This window comes from Thamnophis sirtalis, unplaced genomic scaffold, assembly GCF_051295495.1.
Source record: "Thamnophis sirtalis isolate CommonGarterSnake01/CBP01778 unplaced genomic scaffold, rThaSir2_p1.2 scaffold_3, whole genome shotgun sequence".
In the NCBI taxonomy this organism is placed as follows: Eukaryota; Metazoa; Chordata; class Lepidosauria; order Squamata; family Natricidae; genus Thamnophis; species Thamnophis sirtalis.
Window position 1 is genome coordinate 43,256,715 of NW_028261383.1, and position 21,614 is coordinate 43,278,328.

Consider the following 21,614-nt stretch of genomic DNA (forward strand, 5'->3'; position numbering starts at 1 on the left):
CATTAAACCCCCTCATCTTTTTATCCTTGTAAAAATATTCTTCATTTCATGCTCCTTACCATTGATTCTTCTAAGATTCTGTGTACAGTGATCTTACAAGATGATTTATAGGGATTGACTTTAATTGCTAGTTTTGTCAATCAAGGTTATATTTGGACACTTTTTACTGAGTTAGTAACCAGTGATGGTTCAATTAAGGTACTTACTTTAAAAAAGGACTAGAAAAGAAGGAGTAGGGTGATATGATAGCAGTATTCCAGTATTTGGGGGGCTGACACAAAAGGGAGTCAACTTATTTTTCAAAGCCCTAGAAGGTAAGACAAGAAACGATGGGTGGAAACTAATCAAAGAGAGAAGCTACCTGTAATTAAGGAGAAACTTCCTAATAGAGAAAACAGTTAACCAGTGAAACAGTTTACCTCCAGAAGTTGTAAGTGATTCCATCACTGGAGGCTTTAAAGAAAAAAATGGACAGTCACCTATCTGAAATAATACAGGGTCTCCTGCTCAAGCAGGGGGTTGGACTACAAGACCTCTAAGTCAACTTCCAGTTCTATTCTGATTAACTTGAAATATTCCCTACTCGTAGAATGGGGGTGGGTGGGGAAAGACGGCCCTTTTATGACTTGTGGACGTCAACTCCCAGAATTCCTGAGCAAGACATGCTGGCTCAGGAATTCTGGGAGTTGAAGTCCACAAGTCATAAAGGGGCCATCATTCCCATTTCTATCATAGAAGGAAACTAGCACATTTGGGCCACTATGCCACCTTTGCTTTTGCTACTCTATAGACTTGGATCACTCCTCTGTAAACTGTCTTGTAAATCAGCATACTGTCGCCTATATGCCACCGTCTAGGAGTACTGGTACACAAAATAGATGTTATTTATATTGGACATTTATAGTCAAATCCCAGAGGACTTAATAAAGATTTACATCACTTTTACTAGGAGAAAAATTGAGAACAGTTATTCAGAAAGCAAAACTATAATCTAAAAGCATAGTTTGTTTCTCTAAATCTTGTAATATCTCAGGATATTAAAACTGTGAAGTTGTGTGGATGAATTTTGTTAGCTGTCAGTTTAATAACAGTGATAGTAATTATAGTTTGTCTCACAGTCAGCCAGATGTTCTGGATGGATTTCGTATTTTTAGCCATCTATCGAGTCCTTCCAGGGACCTGGGATAAGCAGATATTTGATATATTAGAGATATCATTGCAGGATGTAAGCTTGTTGTTTTGGGTTTGCACCCAACGCGCCTATTATTAGTAGTAGTTCTACATTTGCTTTCTTTTGCCCCATTCATTTTATTCCTATTTGCAGATCTTTGTATTTTGTTATCTTCTCCAATTCTTTCTCTTCTATTCTGTTGTCTCTGGATACTGCCATGGACAGTGCCATGTCCCCAATCCAACTTTTTTGTCTGTCTTATCAAGAATTATAAAGTCTGGGATGTTATGTGTCAGGTGCCTGTCTGAATTCTAAACTACAACTTCTTGCTTGTAGACAAATGGTATTTTTTGCAGATCTTCAATGCACTGTTGTTGCTACTTTGTCATGCCATTCTTTGTAGTCGTCTGTCCAATCTTCTTGCAGCAGCTATCTAGGTGATCCACTGTTTCTTCAGCTTCTTTGCAGAGGTGGCATTTGCTGTCTGCTACTGTTTTTATTATTATTATACCATCATAGAGTCAGCCAGACTTGGCATATTAAATGCACTTATTGAGTCCTTCCCAACAGCAATAGATATATATTATACTTGACTAGCCCAAAAATTCAGGGGGTTATGGTAGTTGTAGTCCAAAATAACTAACATGAAATTATCTCCTTGTACTTTTCAAATAATTTCTTCTTACCCACTATTACTTTCATAATGGAATTAAGATAAATATTTGTTAGCAGAATAATTATTGAAATTATAATCTACCTCTGGGTACCTCTTCAATGCAGTAACCTGTGGTTACAGTTGTATGCTCAAATAGATGAAGACTAAAATTAAAATAATTATCCAGCGTATAAACTTTATGATATAAATTAACATGCATTTTATACCCAGGTGTTCTAATTTGTATAACCTCCCAGTCTGTTGTTATAAGCAAAATTCACTTTTAAAGTGTCGTGTTATGAAAACATTTTAAAGCCAGGATCCACCACAGAAATGGGATTGCATAGTCTTCATGCAGAAGGCTCTTGCAATAAGGGCTTGTGTAATCAGAATGCGTAAAACGAAGCAGACATGACAGTACACTGTAAATATTTAATGGGAGTTGATCCTGGAGACCCCTCTTAAGCAAGGTTTTAACCCTACATACATTGAAATAGGAAGTAATTTGGAGGAAATTATCGCAGTGTACTGTGTGATCATTAACATGTCTCGTTTTGCTTTTGTTTTGGGTGTTTTTTGTCCCAGAAAGAAGACACAGCTCCTCCAGCAAACCACCTCTGACACCTCCTTCCTCTTCAGTATTCTCCTTGTATTCATCTCTGTCTTCAAAAAGTAAAGGTAGCAGCGGAGGAGGGAGCAATCGCTCATCCAGTGGTGGAGGGGCAGGTGCATCGTCCTCATCCAGTTCAAAATTATTGAAATCACCCAAAGACAAGCTGCCAATTGGTGGAAACAATAGGCCAATGCATCTAATCCATAGCAAAGGTCTCCATGACAAAATGTGAGTTATTTATTGATTTCTTACCTGCCTTTGTTTTGAAAATAGAAAGGTTTTAGCACTGAGACGAGTACTCTGTTTCTAACTGTGCCAGGTCCATTTTTAAACATGGTATTTTATTTTGGTACTGGTTATTTTCCAACCGTAAACTAGGATTTGGGAGAAATGCCATGAAACTCTCTTCTGTATGACCCTTCCTCTTTCCCTACCCCCAGCCCTGATCAGTAAATAACATTGTATAGCTAGCTGTACCACCCACATTAAGAATTAATAGGAACTATTAAACCAAGGCAGACTCTGGATTTGCAAGTCATTGTTAAATGAAGCAGAGGCTAACCCTAAAATCGGTGCAGATGAAACACAAGAGCACAATTAATGCTGAGAAAGAACGGAAAGGAAAAATCACATAGGAGGAAGAAAGAGAGGGATTTGTTCCCCCAAATAATAGGTCTGCGCCATTGGTCTGTGATCCAGAGCATAGTGGAAAGAAAACTCAGATCAGGTAGCCAGTTGTAGATCTGGATTGAGGGTGGAATTGTTGTTTATAAGGTTGAAAAATGACATAATTTACCAGAGCTGCGCAGATGTCAGCTTGCTTTTTGACTCGGATCCAGTGCTCCAGAAATAACTTCTTGTCAGTTCGGAGACGGCCTGTCATGATACATTCCCACTTCCAGAAAATGGAAAATGAAATGGCAGTGTTCCTGAAAGGCTTTTCCGTGGTAATGAAAAAGGAAAGCCTCTTCAGACACATAACATGTCTTTCTGTCTTCTGTTCTGAGCCCTAGCCAATACCATATGGCAAGGTTTCTCTCTTCACACAAGCACCCTTTCTCAGACAATCAATTACCCAGAATTTCTCTAGAGGAGGAAGACGGATATGGAAGGATATTACCTTGAATAGTGTCAGATTGCTCTGGCTTGCCCTGGGTTGCATAGAAAGATAAGCATTTAGAAATTCTTGTGTTCAAATGAAAAGGACAGTTAAATTGGGATGAACCTGAGGTGTACTGTATATTAAATCATGCCTAAATAAGGGAGGCTTCATTGTGTAACAATTACATATGACTTTGCCTTATATTTCCTCTTCACTAGCATGACTCCATCTGTCAAAATGGAAAAAATACATCCAAAGTTAGATGGTGCATTACTGAAGCCTGCTGTTGGTCCAACCTGTTCTACTACTGTGAGCTCCTCAATAAAGACTGGCCTTAATCCCTCAATACCAAAGCCACCCTTGCCTTCCCCTGGACAGATACTGAATGGTAAAAGTGTTCTCTCTGTGCCTCCATATACAGAAAAGAAACAAGACGAGAGTACAAATAATAGGAAATTTTTACACAAAAGACTGTCAGGTAATTCTTACAATGAATGTCAAATGTCGAATATTAAAATAAAAAAGCCATGTGCATTTTTATAATAAAGGTAAAAATAAAATGTATGTTTCTGAAGTTATCCTAAACTCTAGAAATGGTATAGAAAAGTTAATAATTACCATCTTTGAATAACCAGAATCCAGAGTGCCATGTGAAGGGATCTGCATAGCTGCTCCTTCCCCATTGTGAATCCTTCCGATAGCTGCTGACACACTTTTGAAATGAAAAATCAGCCATACATCTTCTGTGCTCACACTTAAAGGATCCTGGCCAATAGCATAAAGCATGTATTTAATCATAATAACAATGCAAAAGGTAAAGCATTAACATTGGTAGTTAAGGTAAAAAGAAGCACCCATGGATTCTTTGGATTTTACAATATGAATTTTGAGTTGATTTCATGTCTCAAGGGGCTGCTCTGTTGAAAATTTCAACAAATTTGTAAACTGTCCATGAATTCTGCAATGCTATTTAGTCTCCTATATAATAGGGGCAGTGTGTGTGTTTGTGTGTGTGTTTGTGTGTGTGTGTATACATGCATACACACACACACACACACATACACATTTATTTTTATATAAAAATAAAATGGCAAATAGCACAACTGCACAGAAAAGCACAGTGTTTTTTCAGATATTGTTTTACTGAATTCATCTTCAGTATTTCTGGAATTATAATGATTAACCCTCATCTTAACTAATAACATTTGGCATATGTACCCCTGTACAAAGGTGTAGTAACTCAAGAGTATTCTGTGCAGCACTACAATCTTTAAAGACATTCTTACATGCTTAGCTGAACTTAGCTGAATATTTTTGTGGCAACAGTAGTACTGTTGCAATATGATGCAACTTTTACAAATGCTAACTCTCAATTAGTTGCTGTTTTTTTACTCTTTCTTTTCTAAGAAGAATGGCTGCTAATTGAGAATCTTCCTGCGAATTTTACCTTCTTAAATTCTGTTACAGACTTAACCGGGTTTTCTAAAAACCAAAAAAACTCCAATGTTAATGATTGCTACATAGTAATATATATGAAAGTTGAAAGCAATGTGGGATTTAATTATACAGTAGCACAAACCGATGTAGTCCAAGTATGACAATTTTATCTTGCCTTTAATAGAGAGAGAATTTGATCCTGATATCTACTGCGGAGTCGTTGACACAGAAACCAAGAAACCCTGTACCAGGTCGTTAACATGCAAGGTAAGATGCCTACTGTATATTAGATCTCCAAAGTAATTGAGCATATTTGAACAATCTGCAAAAACAACCTGAGAGACTTCAGTATAGGCTGACTGAGTACTTTTAAAACTATAACGGCCTTGTGAAAATACATTTGAATAATGCCGTTCCTGACATTCTGTTTTTTTTAAAAACTGAAACCAAACATTTATCAAGAACAACAAAAAGAACCTATGTATGGCATGTATAAAGAGAATTCTCCTAAAAAAATAAATTTGTAAAATAACACAAAATATAGGAAAAGCGTTTTTTTCAGTAATACCAGTGAAAAATACATGTGAGAATTGAACTGGAGTTCATTCATACTTCTCCCACCCATTGCTAGATCAGTGCTTTGTTCTTTATATTGTTTTCTTTTTTACTTTTCTTAGCCTGAACTTAAAAGTGGAACTAGGTATTCCACATGTACTACTTCATAATTATGATGTATGTTAAAAGTAATTCATAAATCACAATACCCATTTAAATAGTATAGAACAGAATTTCTCAACCTTGGCAAACTTAAGCTGGATGGACTTCAACTCCCAGAATTCCCTAGCCAATCACAAATAATATCTGTTTCTTGGACAGAATTAATTATGTTTAACACATACCATTAGAGAGCCAGTTTGAGGTAGTGGCTAAAGCAGCAGGCTAGAAACCTGGAGACTTCTAGTTACGCCTTAGGCATAAAGCCAGTTGGGTGATCTTCAGCCAACACCATCACCACCCGCTCTCATTGGGAACGATGCAGTGCCAAATCATCTCTAATAAGTGAGAAAATTGCAGGGATTTGTCCAGGCAGTTGCCAGGCATTAACACTGACTCAAAGGCACAAAAAAGAAAAAAATGCATACCATAACAATATTTCTGCTTGATCAGGTTCTAAATTTAGAAATTGTGTAGTCACTGCAGATATATGGGGACATGAGCAGATGTCAACTCTTTGAACACTCTTTTACCCTGTATAACTGCCACATGCAATGAATTTGATGTATCATGAAATAAGAAACACAGTATGATGATAGTTTATTCATTAAATTCTATTTTTAATGCTATAATATTTTCATAAGAAAGTTGGCAAGACAGACTTAGATCTATTATACTAGGCCAGAGGTCTGTTATATATATAATAGATATTTCCTATCTCTTTCTTCTATAACTTTTTTCCCCTTTAGCTCTCAACCAAAACTCAAGGTTGATCTGGGAGTCTTTGTAAAAATTACATGCTGTATAAAGATACATGCTTGCTCCTAAATAGTAGTAAGAAAAAATGGCTAGGTTGTTTGCTTAGTCAGAGCTATTGTGAAGTAATGATTAAGGCATTGGACTACAACAGGAGGACCCAAATTCAAATAAAAATACATTGCCTTTGTGCCGAACATTATTTTACAACATTGGTACAGTGGGGACAAATGAAAGGCATTCCTTAAGATTCCCTGATATGCCATGGGCTTTATTTTCCTAAAATAAAGAATCTATCCATTTGAGAGAGCCAGTTTGACCTAGTGGTTAAGGCACCAGCTAGAAACCGGGAGACCATGAATTCTAGTCCTATCTTAGCAATAAAAATTGGCTGGGGGACTTTGAGGCAGTCACCCTGTTTCAGCCCAATTCACCTCCCAGGGTTGTTGTTGCAGGAAAAGGAGGCGAAAGATGTGTTGGATATGCGGGATTCAAATAAATAAATAAATGTTGGGCCTTTGTTCTTTATTAGTGGCTTGCCAAAGAGTCTAACCCTTTTTGCGCATTCAAGTCTCTCATCTCTGTGCCTAATTTCTGCAATCCTTTTACAGCGTGAACTAATTTAATATTTCGTACTTTCTAGACACATTCCCTAACTCAGCGAAGAGCTGTGCAGGGTCGGAGGAAACGATTTGATTTATTACTAGCTGAGCACAAAAGCAAAACCAGGGAAAAAGAATTACTCCGCCATTTGGATCATCATCAGCAGATGCCCCTTCTCAGGGAACCACATCCCTCACCTTCAAGGACTTCCCAGGAGCTGCACCAAAATTCTCATGGAGTTATTCCTACAGAATCAAAGCCTTTAGTACCTAATAAACCCAAACCTCACACCCCCAGTCTTCCAAGGTAAGTGTCCTGAACAGGTTAGGATGAGTGTCTTGTGACCTCCCCCCCCCCCCAAATACCATCCCAATGGTATGTTGATGCTACCTTGTGAGGATGGGTGTCTCTTCCTGAACAAATTCAAGAAATTAATGATGTGCTGAATTATTTCCATCCAAATCGTTTGCCACTTTTACCATCAGTTCTCTTCAGTTGGTGACATGCTATTGTGTGGCAGTTGCCCAAACACTTGGTATTACCTCCATGTTGCAGCCTGCCAGCAGCCAGTGGAGCTGGCAGCAGACTCGGACAGTGAGGAGGTTGGGGAGGAACATGGGCCAGTCCTGGAGTCTGGGGAAGGCTCTGATGAGGGCTCTGTGTCAGAGGCAGAGAAGGGGCCAGAGCTGTATGCCAGTTATCAGCTGCCTTCAGAGTCAGATATCAGTGAGGCAGACGAACAGCTGGAGCCTGTTTCCAGTGTGTGCATGCACAGAGTAGCCAGATGAAGGGAACAGCTAAAGAACAGGGGTTGACTTGGGAGTAAGGCCAGAAGTGGACAATGAATGGCCCCTCCCAGAGGAAATAAAAGAGGAGCGAAAGGGGAGTGGAGTTTGCAGGAGACAATTAGTTTGCTTAATTGGTTCGTGACTCCCCGAGACTCCTTGCCAGGTTTTGCAGATATCGGCCTGTCAGCTCTCCAAGCCAGATAAGGTCTGTGACTGTAAATCCTCCCTTGAAAGACTTTGCTGAGCAAAATTCACAGTAAATTAACAAAAGGGGGTTTTGTCGGGACAGAGAGTTTGCTTCATGCTCTTGGGAAGTCTAGGTCAGAATACTCCACTTCTAAAATTAGTACAATAATAAATTAAGAAAGATAAATTATAAAATATTTTCAAGGTAATGATATAGGCCAATCAACAGTAAGCAAGTGCTGCATACCAATCCCATCTAGAGCTTAAAAAAAAGATGAATGAAATATAGTGAGGGATGTAAAAACAAAAATATTTATCTGGTCTTCCTGGTTCTTTCTTTTTGCTGTTTCTGTAATAGTTGATCATTTTAATTTTTCTATGATACACAGAAGTAATTTCACAGTTGGCTTGAATGTGCTTGTGAAATGGGAGGATGGAAATAGACTCCCATTACTTTTACACTACAAACAAGTGGCTCTGTGTAAAAATAAATTGCTGGAAAACCATTGAGCCACAATAATTATCCCTGACCTTTATTGTTCAGAGGAAGTTGTTATTCTGCCATGATTTTTCATCACTGCTGTTTTATTCTTACTATGCTATTAGTAGTTAGTCTCAAAGTGTCTGTAATGACCAACACTGTCACATTAAGTTCATGACTGTGACCATAGCCTAGAAATCCTAGAATTGTAGAGTTGGAAAGGACCACAAGGATCATCTAGTCCAACCCTTTGGATAATAAGAGCCGAGGTGGCGCAGTGGTTAGGGTGCAGTATTGCAGGCCACTTCAGCTGACTGTTATCTGCAGTTCAGTGGTTCTAATCTCACCGGCTCAGGGTTGACTCAGCCTTCCATCCTTCCGAGGTGGGTAAAATGAGGACCCGGATTGTTGTTGGGGGCGATATGCTGACTCTGTAAACCGCTTAGAGAGGGCTGAAAGCCCTATGAAGCGGTATATAAGTCTAACTGCTATTGCTATAATTAATTAAAGCATCCATGAGAGCTATCTGTTATCCTGCCTAAAAAAACCCAAAATGAATGGAAAAACCCATAGGTAGACTGCTTCATTGTTGCTCAGATCTTACCATTACATCTATCAAATCTATATTGACTTAAAGTCAGTTTAAAAAAAAAAAAAAACTCCGGACAACTGCCTGGACAAGTCCCTGCAGGTTTCTTGGCACAATTTTAGAAATGGTTTTTCATTGTTGCTTTGTAGAGTTGAGAAAGAGTGGTTGGTCCAAGATCATTTGGCTGATTTTATTCCTAAGGCAGGACTAGAACGTATAGTTTCCCAGTTTCTAGCTTGGTGCCTTAACCATTACACCAAACTGATTTTCAGCAGGCAATTTTCCAAAGCATCAGGAGGCAAGACAAGAAACAATGAATGGAAACTAATCAAGGAGAGAAGCAACCTAGAACTAAGGAGACATTTCCTAACAGCGAGAACAATTAACTAGTGGAACAGCTTGCCTTCAGAGGTTGCGGGTCCTCCACCACAGGAGGCTTTTAAGACAGCCTCTGGACAGCCACTGTGTCTGGAATGGTGTCCTGCTATCAGGGGGTTGGACTAGAAGACCTCCAGAATGTCTTTAAACTGTGTTATTCTATTAATGCCTTCATCTCCCCCCCCCCCAATATTTACATTGGATTAGTGCATCATTTCACTGGGCCTTTAAATTTCACTTTGTATTCATGAAACCTCAGTATGACAATTATATTATGTATGTTTACAAAGGAAATAAAATGTTATGATGGAATCTATGGCACCTGGTACTGATGTTGTGCAAGCTTTCAAATTGTTTTCTAATATTACCTTTATTCAATGATTCCTCTTGTCTGAAGGCCTCCAGGCTGTCCTGGCCAGCACAGTGGGAATGCCCCTAGTGAGTCGCCATCACTCCATGAATCTCCACATGCTCCCTTGCCTGCAGCTGAGCCAGCATCTCGGTTATCCAGTGATGAGGGAGAATGTGATGAAAAAGAAGAGCCTGTTGAAAAACTGGATTGTCTTTACTCGGATCATCATCCTCAAGCAGCTGCTGTATGTTTCAGTCAATACTTTCCTGTGTTATATTTAAAAGCTGTATATTAGCAGCTGCTTTAGTTGCCTTGTTAGAGAAGATGGAAATGCAGGTAACGGTTTGCTGCAGATGACAGATACTGGAGTTGGTCATGATTGGTGTAATACACATTAGATTATTCTGGGGTTTAAAATATTATTATGATGGCAGAATAAAAGAAACTCTTCTCTAAAACAGTATTTCTCAATCTTGGCCACTTGAAGACTGTGGACTTCAACTTTCAGAATTCCTCAGCCAGCAATGCTGTCTGGGGAATTCTGGTTGTTGAAGTCCACATATCTTTAAGTGACCAAGGTTGAGAAAGAAGATTTACATAAGAAATCCTAAGAAAGGGGGAGTTGGGGTGGCATATATATAAGATCCTTTAGGTGGACGTTTAGTGTAAGTTAATTGCAGATATTAAGTTTCATTTTGTCTTGATTTTATTTGTTAAAGTGTTGATTGTTGGTTAAATACATCTTGAATTAGTAAAACTGAAATCATGTTCTCCTTGCCTTCCCAGTTTTGCACATTTGGTAGTCGACAAATCGGAAGAGGTTACTATGTATTTGATAAGCGGTGGAACCATATCCGATGTGCACTTAATGTCATGGTGGACAAACATCTTAATTCACAGATGTGGAAGTGAGTTGACACTGAAGAATCTCTAATTTATTTCACTGTTAATGTTTTTTTATTTGCATGTAAAGACCAAAGAAGTGAAAAAGGTTTCTCAGCCTTATTAGCAATTTCAAAATAAGTAGAAATTATTTTTCTGGAACCAGGATGAATATTATGATAATTTCCAAGAACAACAGATGTTAAACATATAGAACAGTGATGGCAAACCTTTTTTGAATCGAGTGCCAAAAGCGGGGGGAGTGCAGGGGGATCTTGCGCAGGCATGCCAACACCCATAATGTTATGCGCGCAACCCTACAGACAAACTGGAAGTCACTATTCCCAAACTTTTGTGTTGCTCATAAGGCTGTTTTCTCTCTCCAGAGCCTTCGGGAGGCTTCCCTGAAGCCTGCGAAGGGCGAAAAACGGCCTTCCAGTTTGTCCGTAGGGCCATTTTTGCGCTCCAGAGGGAAGCCTCCGGACGGTAAAAAACAGCCGAAAAAGAAGGCTGAAGTCAGTTGACAGTGCACGCATTCATGCTGGAGCTGACAGGGCAACCCCTCGCGTGCCATAGGTTCGCCATCATGGGTATAGAATTTTGGATGTAAAATAGCAAGAAATTTCCTTTAAAATATTGCTACAAACCTTGATCATTTCTTGGAAATGAAACTGGTTTTTGAAGGCAGAGAGAAAAGATTATGGAGACAAAACAATTGAGTCCTCTATGATTAAAATTTTGTTTAGTTATTTGCTGTTTCATTGCAGCATAAAAGTCATCTTATTCATCTTTAAGGTACTGGATAGCAGGAAGCATACTATAGTATTTATTTGTCAGCTGGTGGATCTAATAAATTCTATGGCCCAAGGGCCTAGAATTATTTCTTTCCCTTCTCTTGATATAACACATGTATATACTTTCCTATAGCATCTCTTCGCCAGAGTCCATCAAGCTTGAACAAGAAAAAATTGAACCTGCTTTCCTTTATTCAAACTTCAGGACTTGTTTTTTTTTAATGCATCTATCCTAAGAAGAACAAACCTTAATGAATTTGGGTTTAAAGTCTTTTTCCAGAGTTCTATTCTACATCCACATGTACCTACAGAAGGAAGTTGCTTTATGCAAGTGTCTTCGCTGTATCTTCAGAGTCATGTTCAGTTGATCTTTGAAAACAGGCAAAATAATATGGTCTTTGAAGTATATCCTTTGATTTTTCCCCCCTGCTTTCTAGGAAGATTCCTCCCGCGACAAGCAACTCAGCATCCATCCGTGCTCCCCACCGGACAAGTGCCATGCCCGCGTCACAGTACGGTGTCAGCACGACCAGTTCCACGTTACCCACAACCGCTGTGCCCCCTCCAGTACTTGTGTCTCCCTCTTGTTTATCTCTTAGTGGCAAATCAGTACCATCCCATGGGACTACGCTCAATGCCAACCCTGCTAGTTTTGGTGCCGCAGAACCCGCCTGCAGTATGCAATCAAGACAAGGGTCTACATCCCTTTCAACACCTCCAGTGCTTTCCTCAATACCTTCACCTCTGTCCAGCAAACCTCAGAAATTTAAATCCAGCAAGTCTTTTAAGCCTAAGGAAATTTCTGCTAGCAGCGCCAACTGTAACAGTAACAGTAGCAGTAGCAACAGCGGCAGCGGCAGCTCAGGAAAGAAGCGTAAGAACAGTTCTGCGCTGCCAGCAGCTTCTTCTCATTCCACGGAGTCCTTTAGGAAAACCTGCGTCGTGAACTCTGGAAACTCGGGGGCTTCTTTTCACTCTCCTGTGATGTCTTCATCCCACAGTGTTGGCCTCAACTGTATGACTAGTAAAGCGAACTCGCTTAGCCTCAAGCATGACCAATCAGGGAGGGGGCCTCCCACGGGGAGCCCCGCAGAATCGATAAAACGAATGAGCGTGATGGTGAACAGCGGCGATTCTACCCTCTCACTGGGACCGTTCATTCACCAGTCCAGCGAACTGACTGTAAACTCGCATGGCGGGTTTTCACACTCACATCCTTCCCTAGATAAACTCATAGGAAAAAAAAGAAAGGGCGGGCCTGGTTCAAGTAGCCTAAGCAGCAGCAGCAGCAGCAGCAAAGCAAGCAAGATTGCCAAATTGCCACCGGTGAACAACATTCACACAAAACACACTGGTGCAATCCCAGGGACACAAGGATTGATGAACAATTCTATTCTTCATCAGGTATGAAATCTTAACTTGGGTCAGGCTTACAACAGGCAGATGCATCATGGTGTCATTCTAAAACTTTGCTTATATTTGAAAACAGAAAGTATAACTTGCAGGGGGTTGGACTAGAAGACCTCCAAGGTCCCTTCCAACTCTGTTACTCTGTTAAAGACTTTTTATAAAATTAAATTTTAGATATCTTGGCTGTATTTTTTATCTTCTTTTTAAAAAATCAACGTATATTTCACAGTAACTTAACTTGGATGTAATGCATTCCATATTTTCAGAGTTGTTGAATCTTCCAAGTGCAGCATAAATGTCTTGAGAAGAGAAATGACATAATTTGCTGGTGCCCCCTTTTTTATGTATGGCTTTTCTTTCACCAGCTAGAGAAGGGAAAATGTGCATTTGTGGATTTTTCCTTCTCGGGGCCATCAGTAGATTCTATGTCTGAGAAACTGCTGAAAAAAGTGAAGAGAATCAGTGTGATAGCTATTATTACATTAATTACATGAATAAATCCCATAAATATTTTAACTCCATAGATCAATAATTTCTGAAACCGGTAACAAAACTACAAACAGAATGACTGTGGCCTGGTAATGGTAGGGGGACGTTTGTTGATATGAGAAGGGACTAGCAAATTATCATAAATTAGGGGAAGGGAACCATATTGCTAAAGGAATATATTGAATTACGTTTTTAAAAACTCATGCTGTTGATCAGTAAACTTAACTAATGTTTTACCAATCTTTCTGTGATTTTGGACCCTTTTGATAGATGGTTGTATTTTGCGAAAACGGGCCTGTTTGTTTTTTGTTTTTAAAAAGGGAGGGGCATGAATAGCCTTTAGGAGGCTTATATAGTGTTCTGGGCGGGGCAAAAAGCTTGCTGCCTTCCCCAGCCCCCAGGAGCTCTCTGAAAGTCGCCTAAAAGCTATGCATGACCATTTTGGTAAAGGTGGTGGGGTTTCAGGAAGCAAAATATGCTGTATTCAATGTATAAGATGCACCCAGATTTTCACCCTCTTTTTTGAGGGAAAAAGGTGCGTCTTATACTCCGAAAAATATGGTAAATGCTTTCTGGACTTAACGAACAATACCTGTACTTACCTGTAATGAATAGTCCTATATAAAAGCATTTCATGTTGATCAATGGCAATAAGCAAAACAAACCTTGTTCTTCCCCATCTTTGACTGTTAACCTTCATTCCTAGATTCTGCCAAAGCATGACCCTTGTATCCCAAATTGTGTTAACTAGGTATGGTTTGAGACATTATATTTATCTTTTGTTTTTCTTTCTCTCCATCTCCCATTTGTGTAAAAGCCAAAGGCACGTCCCTAGCAGTTGACAGTACCATGACAGAACTGGATTATTTTCACTACAAGCAGGAAAAAAAAAATATCTCCATCTGGAAATTCTGGACTCCCTGATGCCTTTTGAGTTCTCCCAGCTTCCCACAGTTCTCAGGTGTGGAAATCTACTAGTCTGTCACTCAGTCAAGGAGAATCCCTGAAGCCATGTCTAGCAACAGAGATTGGAAATGGACACTGGATTGCCGTTCAGCCACAGGATTATTCCTATCAGTGTTACCAGTGGTCTGGACTGCTTGCTACACATCCCTGTGAGGTTTTATTTACAGGAGTACATCATTTTTGCCACTAATTCAAACAAGATTGATTGGGCAAAGCAGTGTTTGGGAAAGAATATTTACTATGGACTTGTGTTTTCTTTTCTTTACCGATAGTGTCATAGGCCTAATTAACCGCTCTTTTGGCACTGTCCTAGTGGAAAACCCTTCCAGAAGGGGGCACAAATGTGTTAGGCACAATAAAACAGACAGAAAAGCCCTCCAGAAGGGAATATGGCTTTAGTGTTTTATAGCAATGTTCCTTGATTGGAATACAAAAAAATAATAATTTTAAAAAATAGCACAATTTAGAAATGAAAGTCTACGTTTTGCCCAGCCTTTTATAAGTAATTTGGGATAAGAAGCTGACAGGAGTTCTTAAAACAAAACACAAGTTTGGGGTCATCACTCAAAAACTAAAAAGCATATTTAAATTGTGAAACCACATGGTACAGAACAATTTTTTTCTAATGGAAGTTGTCCACCGAGCATAACTGCCTCATCTCCTTCATTCCTTCCAGTGGAGGTTGTGTAGGGCGCCTATGCGAGACCCACTGAAAGGAATAAAGGTTGTGCAATGGCATTCTTTGGAGAAGGGTGGTACCTTCTTGATTCTTAAATAAAATTGCTTTGATTCTGATACACAGACCGATGCAAAGCTCTTGAATCCAAAATGGTGAATGACCTCTAAAACTTATTCCCAAAGAATATATTCTTGACCTATACTGTATGCCATACGCCTTTGTTGTTTTGGGGAGATGTGGGTGGGGAAGGATGAAAAATGAAACCAAAAAGAAAAAAAAATCCTTTAAAAAAAAAACCTAAATTGCAATCATCTGTAACACTAAATTTCCTGTGCTATTTTTCTTGAAATATTTTTTCCAGCAAGTTGATAACTTTGTTCACACAACCAAATCACCTTTTTCTGAAGTCCACCTTCAGATTTTTTTCTGATGACTGCATTAAGTGCCAGTTCAGGTTCTGAGCTCAGTATTAAATTTACCCCTTGCATTACTAGTTTATAACAGGGGGAGAGGGGTAATGAGTCATTCAGTCCCCACTGATACCTTTTTCTTTTAAGCAAAAAGGAAAAAAAATGGGAAAGTTGGAAGGGCTTTAACACTACTATGTGATCTGGTTGATTGTAAGAGTAGTGAACCTTGAAAAACAACCTAGAATTTTACGTGTTTTGTTTGAAAGGGAGAGGAAATGATCAATCTAAACCATAGGACCTAATCCATGGGGAATTTTCCTTCTGCAATTCTATTAAAAATGCACTTCCTGTCCTTTTGTAATAGGGTGTGTTTTGGAGTATAGATTCAGACAGTCATTTCCTCCTCAGTGAGAGTTTTACTCTTGCAATCACATTCAAGGAGGCCAGATTTTTAGCATGGTTGCATTTTCACAGTTTCTCGGAGATGCACCTGCAAATCTGTTGCCCTTGTGGACTCAACACCCAATCTTCCAGGCCGTTCAATTCCATCTCATGCCTGTCACTTGAGAACCACATGGTCAAAAAAGTTAACACTTACTGAGAGAGGAAACGGATCATCTGAATCTACTCACAACAGGGCTTGTGAAGATGTTCTCAATGAAATACGCCTGTAGACTTCTGCCTTAAATGGGCACCAGATTTTGCTGAGATTAGACAATCTGAGCCTATCTAATTCACACAGCCCAGCCTCTCTCTCCCTACTACGGTGGTGCAGTGCACATCAGGGATTCTAAAGCCACCACGAGCAGTAGATGCTTGGGGTCTTTTTTTTGTTGTTGTTGTTGTCCTTGGTTGATTTTTACCTGTTGAGATTTTCAAATCAACATGAAATTTGCTAGTGAATTATTTAAAAACACAGTGAAGAAACAAGACTCTATGCAGACAACTCTAAAGCCTTGAATTCACAAACGATCATGTTGGGGGGTTGTTGTTTTTTAAAGTAAAGGAATAATATTATGGACACTGATGATTATGCAAATATTAAAAGTGACTGCATTCTGGAGAAAGGGGAATTTTAAACCACCCTTCGTTAGATAGAGAATATTGTAAAATAAAATGTGAAGACCTCTTAATTGGCTTATTTGGAAAGTGGGAAGGAACAACCAAAGTAATGTATCTGCCTGGCAGAGAAAGTAGACATAGGTTCCATCCCACGGGTTAGGTATTTTCAATCACAAGTGCAATTTGGTTTTTACCTTTGAAGGCTGACCTTTTCCATGAGTTAAATCTTAGTGGCTTTAAGTACTCGAAAATATACTTCTTTTATAAATATTCTGTTACTCTGAGCATATCAAAGCAAGTCCCAAACTCCTTAAAACATGCAGATCTCTATGGAAAGTTCAACAGTGTTTAATTTAAATAGGTTGCACAGCTATGGACCGAGTTCCCACTGCGAATGCCTGTGCTGCAAGCTATGTTGAAAGCACTGGGAACTTCACACAAACACAGCCATGTTGTTGCACAGAGCTCGCCCAGTGCGTTCGGTAGGGCTTAAATGCATAAAAGGCATTCTAAGGTGGAATTACGTCTTGCATCTGGCTCTTAAAGCATATAGTTTTATAATTTGCTATGAATAGAAGCGGAAGATGTTAATTTATGCCTGCCCTCAAAGTGTAGACTTGCTTAACGATTAGGCAAACAATATTCCATTTTTGGGAGCTTATTAATGAATGGAGTAATTGTTTTTGAATCTTTTATTGTCTGACAACATTCTCATTGTAAATAATTAAGGAACTTTCAAATTTAATTTATCTTGCAAAATTTGCAGTGACTGGGTTGTTAGAATGATTTTAATTTAAGAAGATACGATTTTTATAGACTTCCCTGCTTCTCATTATGACTCCTGCAGTTTTCTTAACCTAAAAAAATAATAATAAAAAAATGTTGCAATGGTGAACAAAGAAATATACAAAAAAATAATGAAACCCATAATTTTGTACCTTTATTTTGGAATTTCTTGTTCTATTATAAATATTGAAGTATCCCTATTTCAGAAGACATATTTTGTTAATTGATTGTACATATTTAAATATGTATTTTTGCACAGGTCGTTTTTTTTTTCTTATATCCAGTTTTGGTACAATTGAAAAATCATCTAGTATTTATTAATTAAAAAAGGAAAAAAAGCAAATACCCTTTTTTTATAATTTGAAGTGGTTCACTGCCAAGCCAATAGCTAACATGCCTACTTTGCAGTTTTTAAGGGATGCCTCTGTCCAGGGAATGGCGAGGAGGGTATTCTGTCCCTTGTCTTGGGAGTTGCTCCATACAAGTGAAAGTCCTGTGCCCCCAGCTTTCCCAATTCTTAGCAGCGAGGCCAGGTTGCATCGGGTGGCATGTTGTTGACCTACTCTGGTATATGCAGCATAGCTTACAATTGCCTGATTTCCAGAAGACTACGTTTAGTTGTGACACACTGCTTTTTTTTTTCATTTTAGCATTTGTGTGTATGTGTATGTGCACACCTCGGTGTCCGCATACATGCACACAGGTGTGAGTCTTTATATGATTTAAAAACTAATGGAAAAACTGAAAGTGCCTGATATATATATATAAATATATATCTAGATTTTAAGCTTGGACTGTTCTTTAGACAGCTTCTCCTTTAAAGACTTGAATGTTCTGTTTTAAAAAGAAAAGAAAAAAAAGTCGAGCTTGCTTTTCCCACCTCCATGTGACTTTTCCATTAATGAGGAAGAGAGGATGCAGGGGAATGAGAATAAAACTTGCAAATGATCCAACTGAAATACGTCCTTGGTTCTGTAACCAATGCCAAGGGGTTTTTCTGCACATAGGTAGGCTTTCAACTAGTGAATTCAGAGAGCCGTAGTTCCGTCAGATAGAACTTTTTTTTAAGGATACAGATGGTTGACATTTTGTATTACTGAAAAAAAAGTTAACCTCTCAAAGCAATTTTACGAGCTACCTACACAAGCCACTACCACTGTCCTACACACAATCCTTACCGAAATGAACGAGAGCGGTTCAAATCCCGGTTCATTTCAGTGAAGACTTCTTGCCCCGTCCCCCTCCTTCCCCCAAGTGAGCTTGTGCTTGGTTGTGTGATTTTTTTCCAACCATTTTTCCGGTAAGTCGTCTTACGGCAAGAGTTATTATTGCCAAGTATCCTTTTTTTTTTTTTTTGTCTCTGTCTTTTGGGGATTGGTAATTGTAAAGCGAAGGGGATTGGACTTGAAGATTGTTCTGCTTTCCTTCAGCAGAAAACCTATGTTAAATGCTTTGTGCAAAATGCTCTACTTTTTATGAAAGGTGTTTATTATTATTATTTTTTAATGAGCACTACATAATGTCAATGAGAATGTAGGCCATGGAAGCTTCTTGCTTTGGAGTTGAGCCTAGCTCCATAGAGAGGGTGGGGGAAAAGCAATCTCCTGTGTAAAATGTGTGAATAGTTTGATAATTTGTATACATATTCAAGAGCATCTGCTCGGAGCTGAACTTTTTGTGTTGGCTGCTGTATAGTACATGAACAAATGTCATGGGGTAGAAAAAATTACTTTGGATATTTAAAAGAAGAAAATATATAGTCTATTTGTTTTGTAACAGGTTTCTGTAAATAAAATAATTTATACTATTTATAAAAAAAGTTGTGCTTTTGCTTCATAACCAGAAAAATAATCTTGCAGAATAAACAAAATGTGACTTAAACCAAGATTTTAAAAAAATAGGTTGTCTTTATGAGATGGACATTGTTTGTTTCATAATGAAATCATCAAAACCTGGTCTAAGCTAAGAGACGTGTCATTATTTCTGTGAAGAATTCCAACCGTATTTCTAATTAGGTAGATATGGGCATCTCTAGAAACATACATGCAAAAGAGGGTTTAAACTTGTAAGGTCTTATATAGCTGTCTCCATCTTCCTACCTCTACCTGTAAATCAGGTAGACGCAAAACAGAAGCAACATGATACCAGGCTGTCTCTTGTCTGCTCAAAACATCAGGACACATCAAGTCACCTTTACTGTATCTAATCGCTAATTTGAGGCTGTTTGGAGAGTAGTAGAACAGGAAAAAAGAACAACTTCAAATGACGTGAATAAATCTTACCATCGCTAATTATAGATTATAACGGAGAAGAGGTAACCTTGCCAAATCATTGGAAATGGACATGGAAGGACCAACCTTTGTCTTCACTTTAGTGGGTGTTGAAAATTGTTTTTGTTCAAGGCCAGGACAGTAAGTGAAATGTCCTCCAGAAAATACAGAAAACGAGAATTCATTTGTGCCGAACTAATTTTCTCCTGCTTTTTCTGGAGGTCATTTCATAACCCAATGAAAATGCAATATAAAAGCTTAAAAACTCATTGAATTTTAGGTAAAATTTGCAATTGTCTTAAAGGAAACACAACTATTGGTTTCTTTCTTTCATATAGTATAGGCAGTTCCCGAATACTTTGTAATGAAAATCCAGCAGCCAAATAATGTCCAGATACCTTCACCATGTCTCTCATATAATATCATTGGTCCTAAAAATCACTGTGGGATCCTTAGTGAATGCATTGTAGTTATATGTCACAATAATGAGTACTTGATTGATGGCAAAACAAAATAACATTTTTCCCATTCAATTAAAAAAATAAGAATTTGATGGAACGTATGAAGTTAAATCTGATCTTTTCTCCATCTCAACTATTTTTCTAGTTTGAGACGATAGTCACTACGAATATCATCTCAGAAACAAGAATTTTGAATCAATACCTTAAGAACCCATTAAGATTCTCAAAAGTGGGATTTTTCTTCTTTAAGCAACTGGTGAACACAGATGATGCTGCCATCTGCTGTTAGTACTGGAACTCAACTCACTTAAATCAGTATCTTGAAGAACCACAATGTGTGGATATTTTCCCCAGAAACTGCCCAAACATTGACATAAAATATTAACTCCTTCCAAATTCTGAAGGAGTCAAAACTTCTTGATAATTGTAATAACCATCACTGCTGCTCAGTCCTCATAAAAAGCTGGAACAGTTATGGCCAAAAATAACATGTTAACTACTGAATGATCAAACTGATCGGCTCCAAGAATCTGTCAATCAAAGCATGTTAAAATTTTCTGGATGGAATTGTAGCGAAGAAAATACATGTATCAAAAATGTGTCACACTGTCTTGTAGGTCATGTGTCATCATATGAAACACTTAAAACATTTCTAGACAACAAAGATGCCCACATTGTAGGTCAGTGATGGCTAACCTTTTTGTCGTGTGCCAAAAGCAAGCGCCCACACCCATAATGCAATGTGCGAATGGTACCTCCCCCCCCTGAGCCCTGGCCACTCCCCCCCAACATGCACACAACCCCCCCCATGTGCTCCCCCGCTCCGTGCAGCCTCCTGGAGCCAAAAACAGCCCGGGGGGGGGGGGCGATGCACCACCCTGCACTCCCTCGCGCATGTGTTGCAAATACCCCAAAATCAGCCGGCGGGATGCATGCACGGATGCACGGTGAAGCTGAGCTGGGGCGCCGGCTCACATGCCCGCAGAGGGCTCTACATGCCACCTGTGGCACACATGCCATAGGCTTGCCATCACGATTCTAAGTAGTGCAAAGAAGCCGACGGAACAGAAGCCAAATCCAGTTCATCAAATGCTTGAATGCTGCTACTTGGTGCTAAATTGTTTTATTGACCATGTAGTTTTGTTGGTTGATCCTATCAGACTACATTAGGACTGAACCAAAAGATTTCTGTGGCCTTCTTAGTCATGCATATCCGTAAGATAACCAATGCATATTTATGCATACTTATGCAAATAGGGCATATGTATTTGTAAAGGCCGGTTTGGCCTAGTGGTGAAGATACCAGGCTAGAAACCAGGAGATGGGAGTTCTACGCTCGCCTTAAAGCATGAAAAACTGGCTAGGTGACCTTGGGCCAGTCACATTCTCTCAGCCCAACCCACTTCACAGGATTGTTGTGGTGGAAAAAACAGGAGGAGGAAAGGAGTATTAGGTACGTTTGCGGCCTTGAGTTACATATAAAAGTAATAGGTGGGTGTAAAAATCCAATAAATATAGTTGTCTGACAATAACCCCAGCTCTGTTCTTGGCCTGTTTCCTTAAATGCAAATAAAAGTGAT

General features: G+C 38.9%; 1 protein-coding gene across 3 annotated transcripts in view; it reads left to right on the plus strand.

The window, feature by feature from the left end:
• The window catches only part of ATXN7 (ataxin 7), a 118,797-nt gene extending 99,538 nt beyond the window's left edge, over window positions 1-19,259 (plus strand). For all 3 annotated transcript variants that reach the window (XM_087708814.1, XM_087708815.1, XM_087708816.1), the window contains 8 exons: window positions 2,412-2,667; window positions 3,760-4,019; window positions 5,163-5,245; window positions 7,092-7,357; window positions 9,871-10,069; window positions 10,612-10,733; window positions 11,939-12,905; window positions 14,218-19,259. In XM_087708814.1, the coding sequence (XP_087564940.1) occupies window positions 2,412-2,667; window positions 3,760-4,019; window positions 5,163-5,245; window positions 7,092-7,357; window positions 9,871-10,069; window positions 10,612-10,733; window positions 11,939-12,905; window positions 14,218-14,235 (2,171 nt within the window). In that variant the 3' untranslated portion in view covers window positions 14,236-19,259. The remainder of the gene's footprint in view (window positions 1-2,411; window positions 2,668-3,759; window positions 4,020-5,162; window positions 5,246-7,091; window positions 7,358-9,870; window positions 10,070-10,611; window positions 10,734-11,938; window positions 12,906-14,217) is intronic.
• The last annotated feature ends 2,355 nt before the right edge of the window (window positions 19,260-21,614 follow it).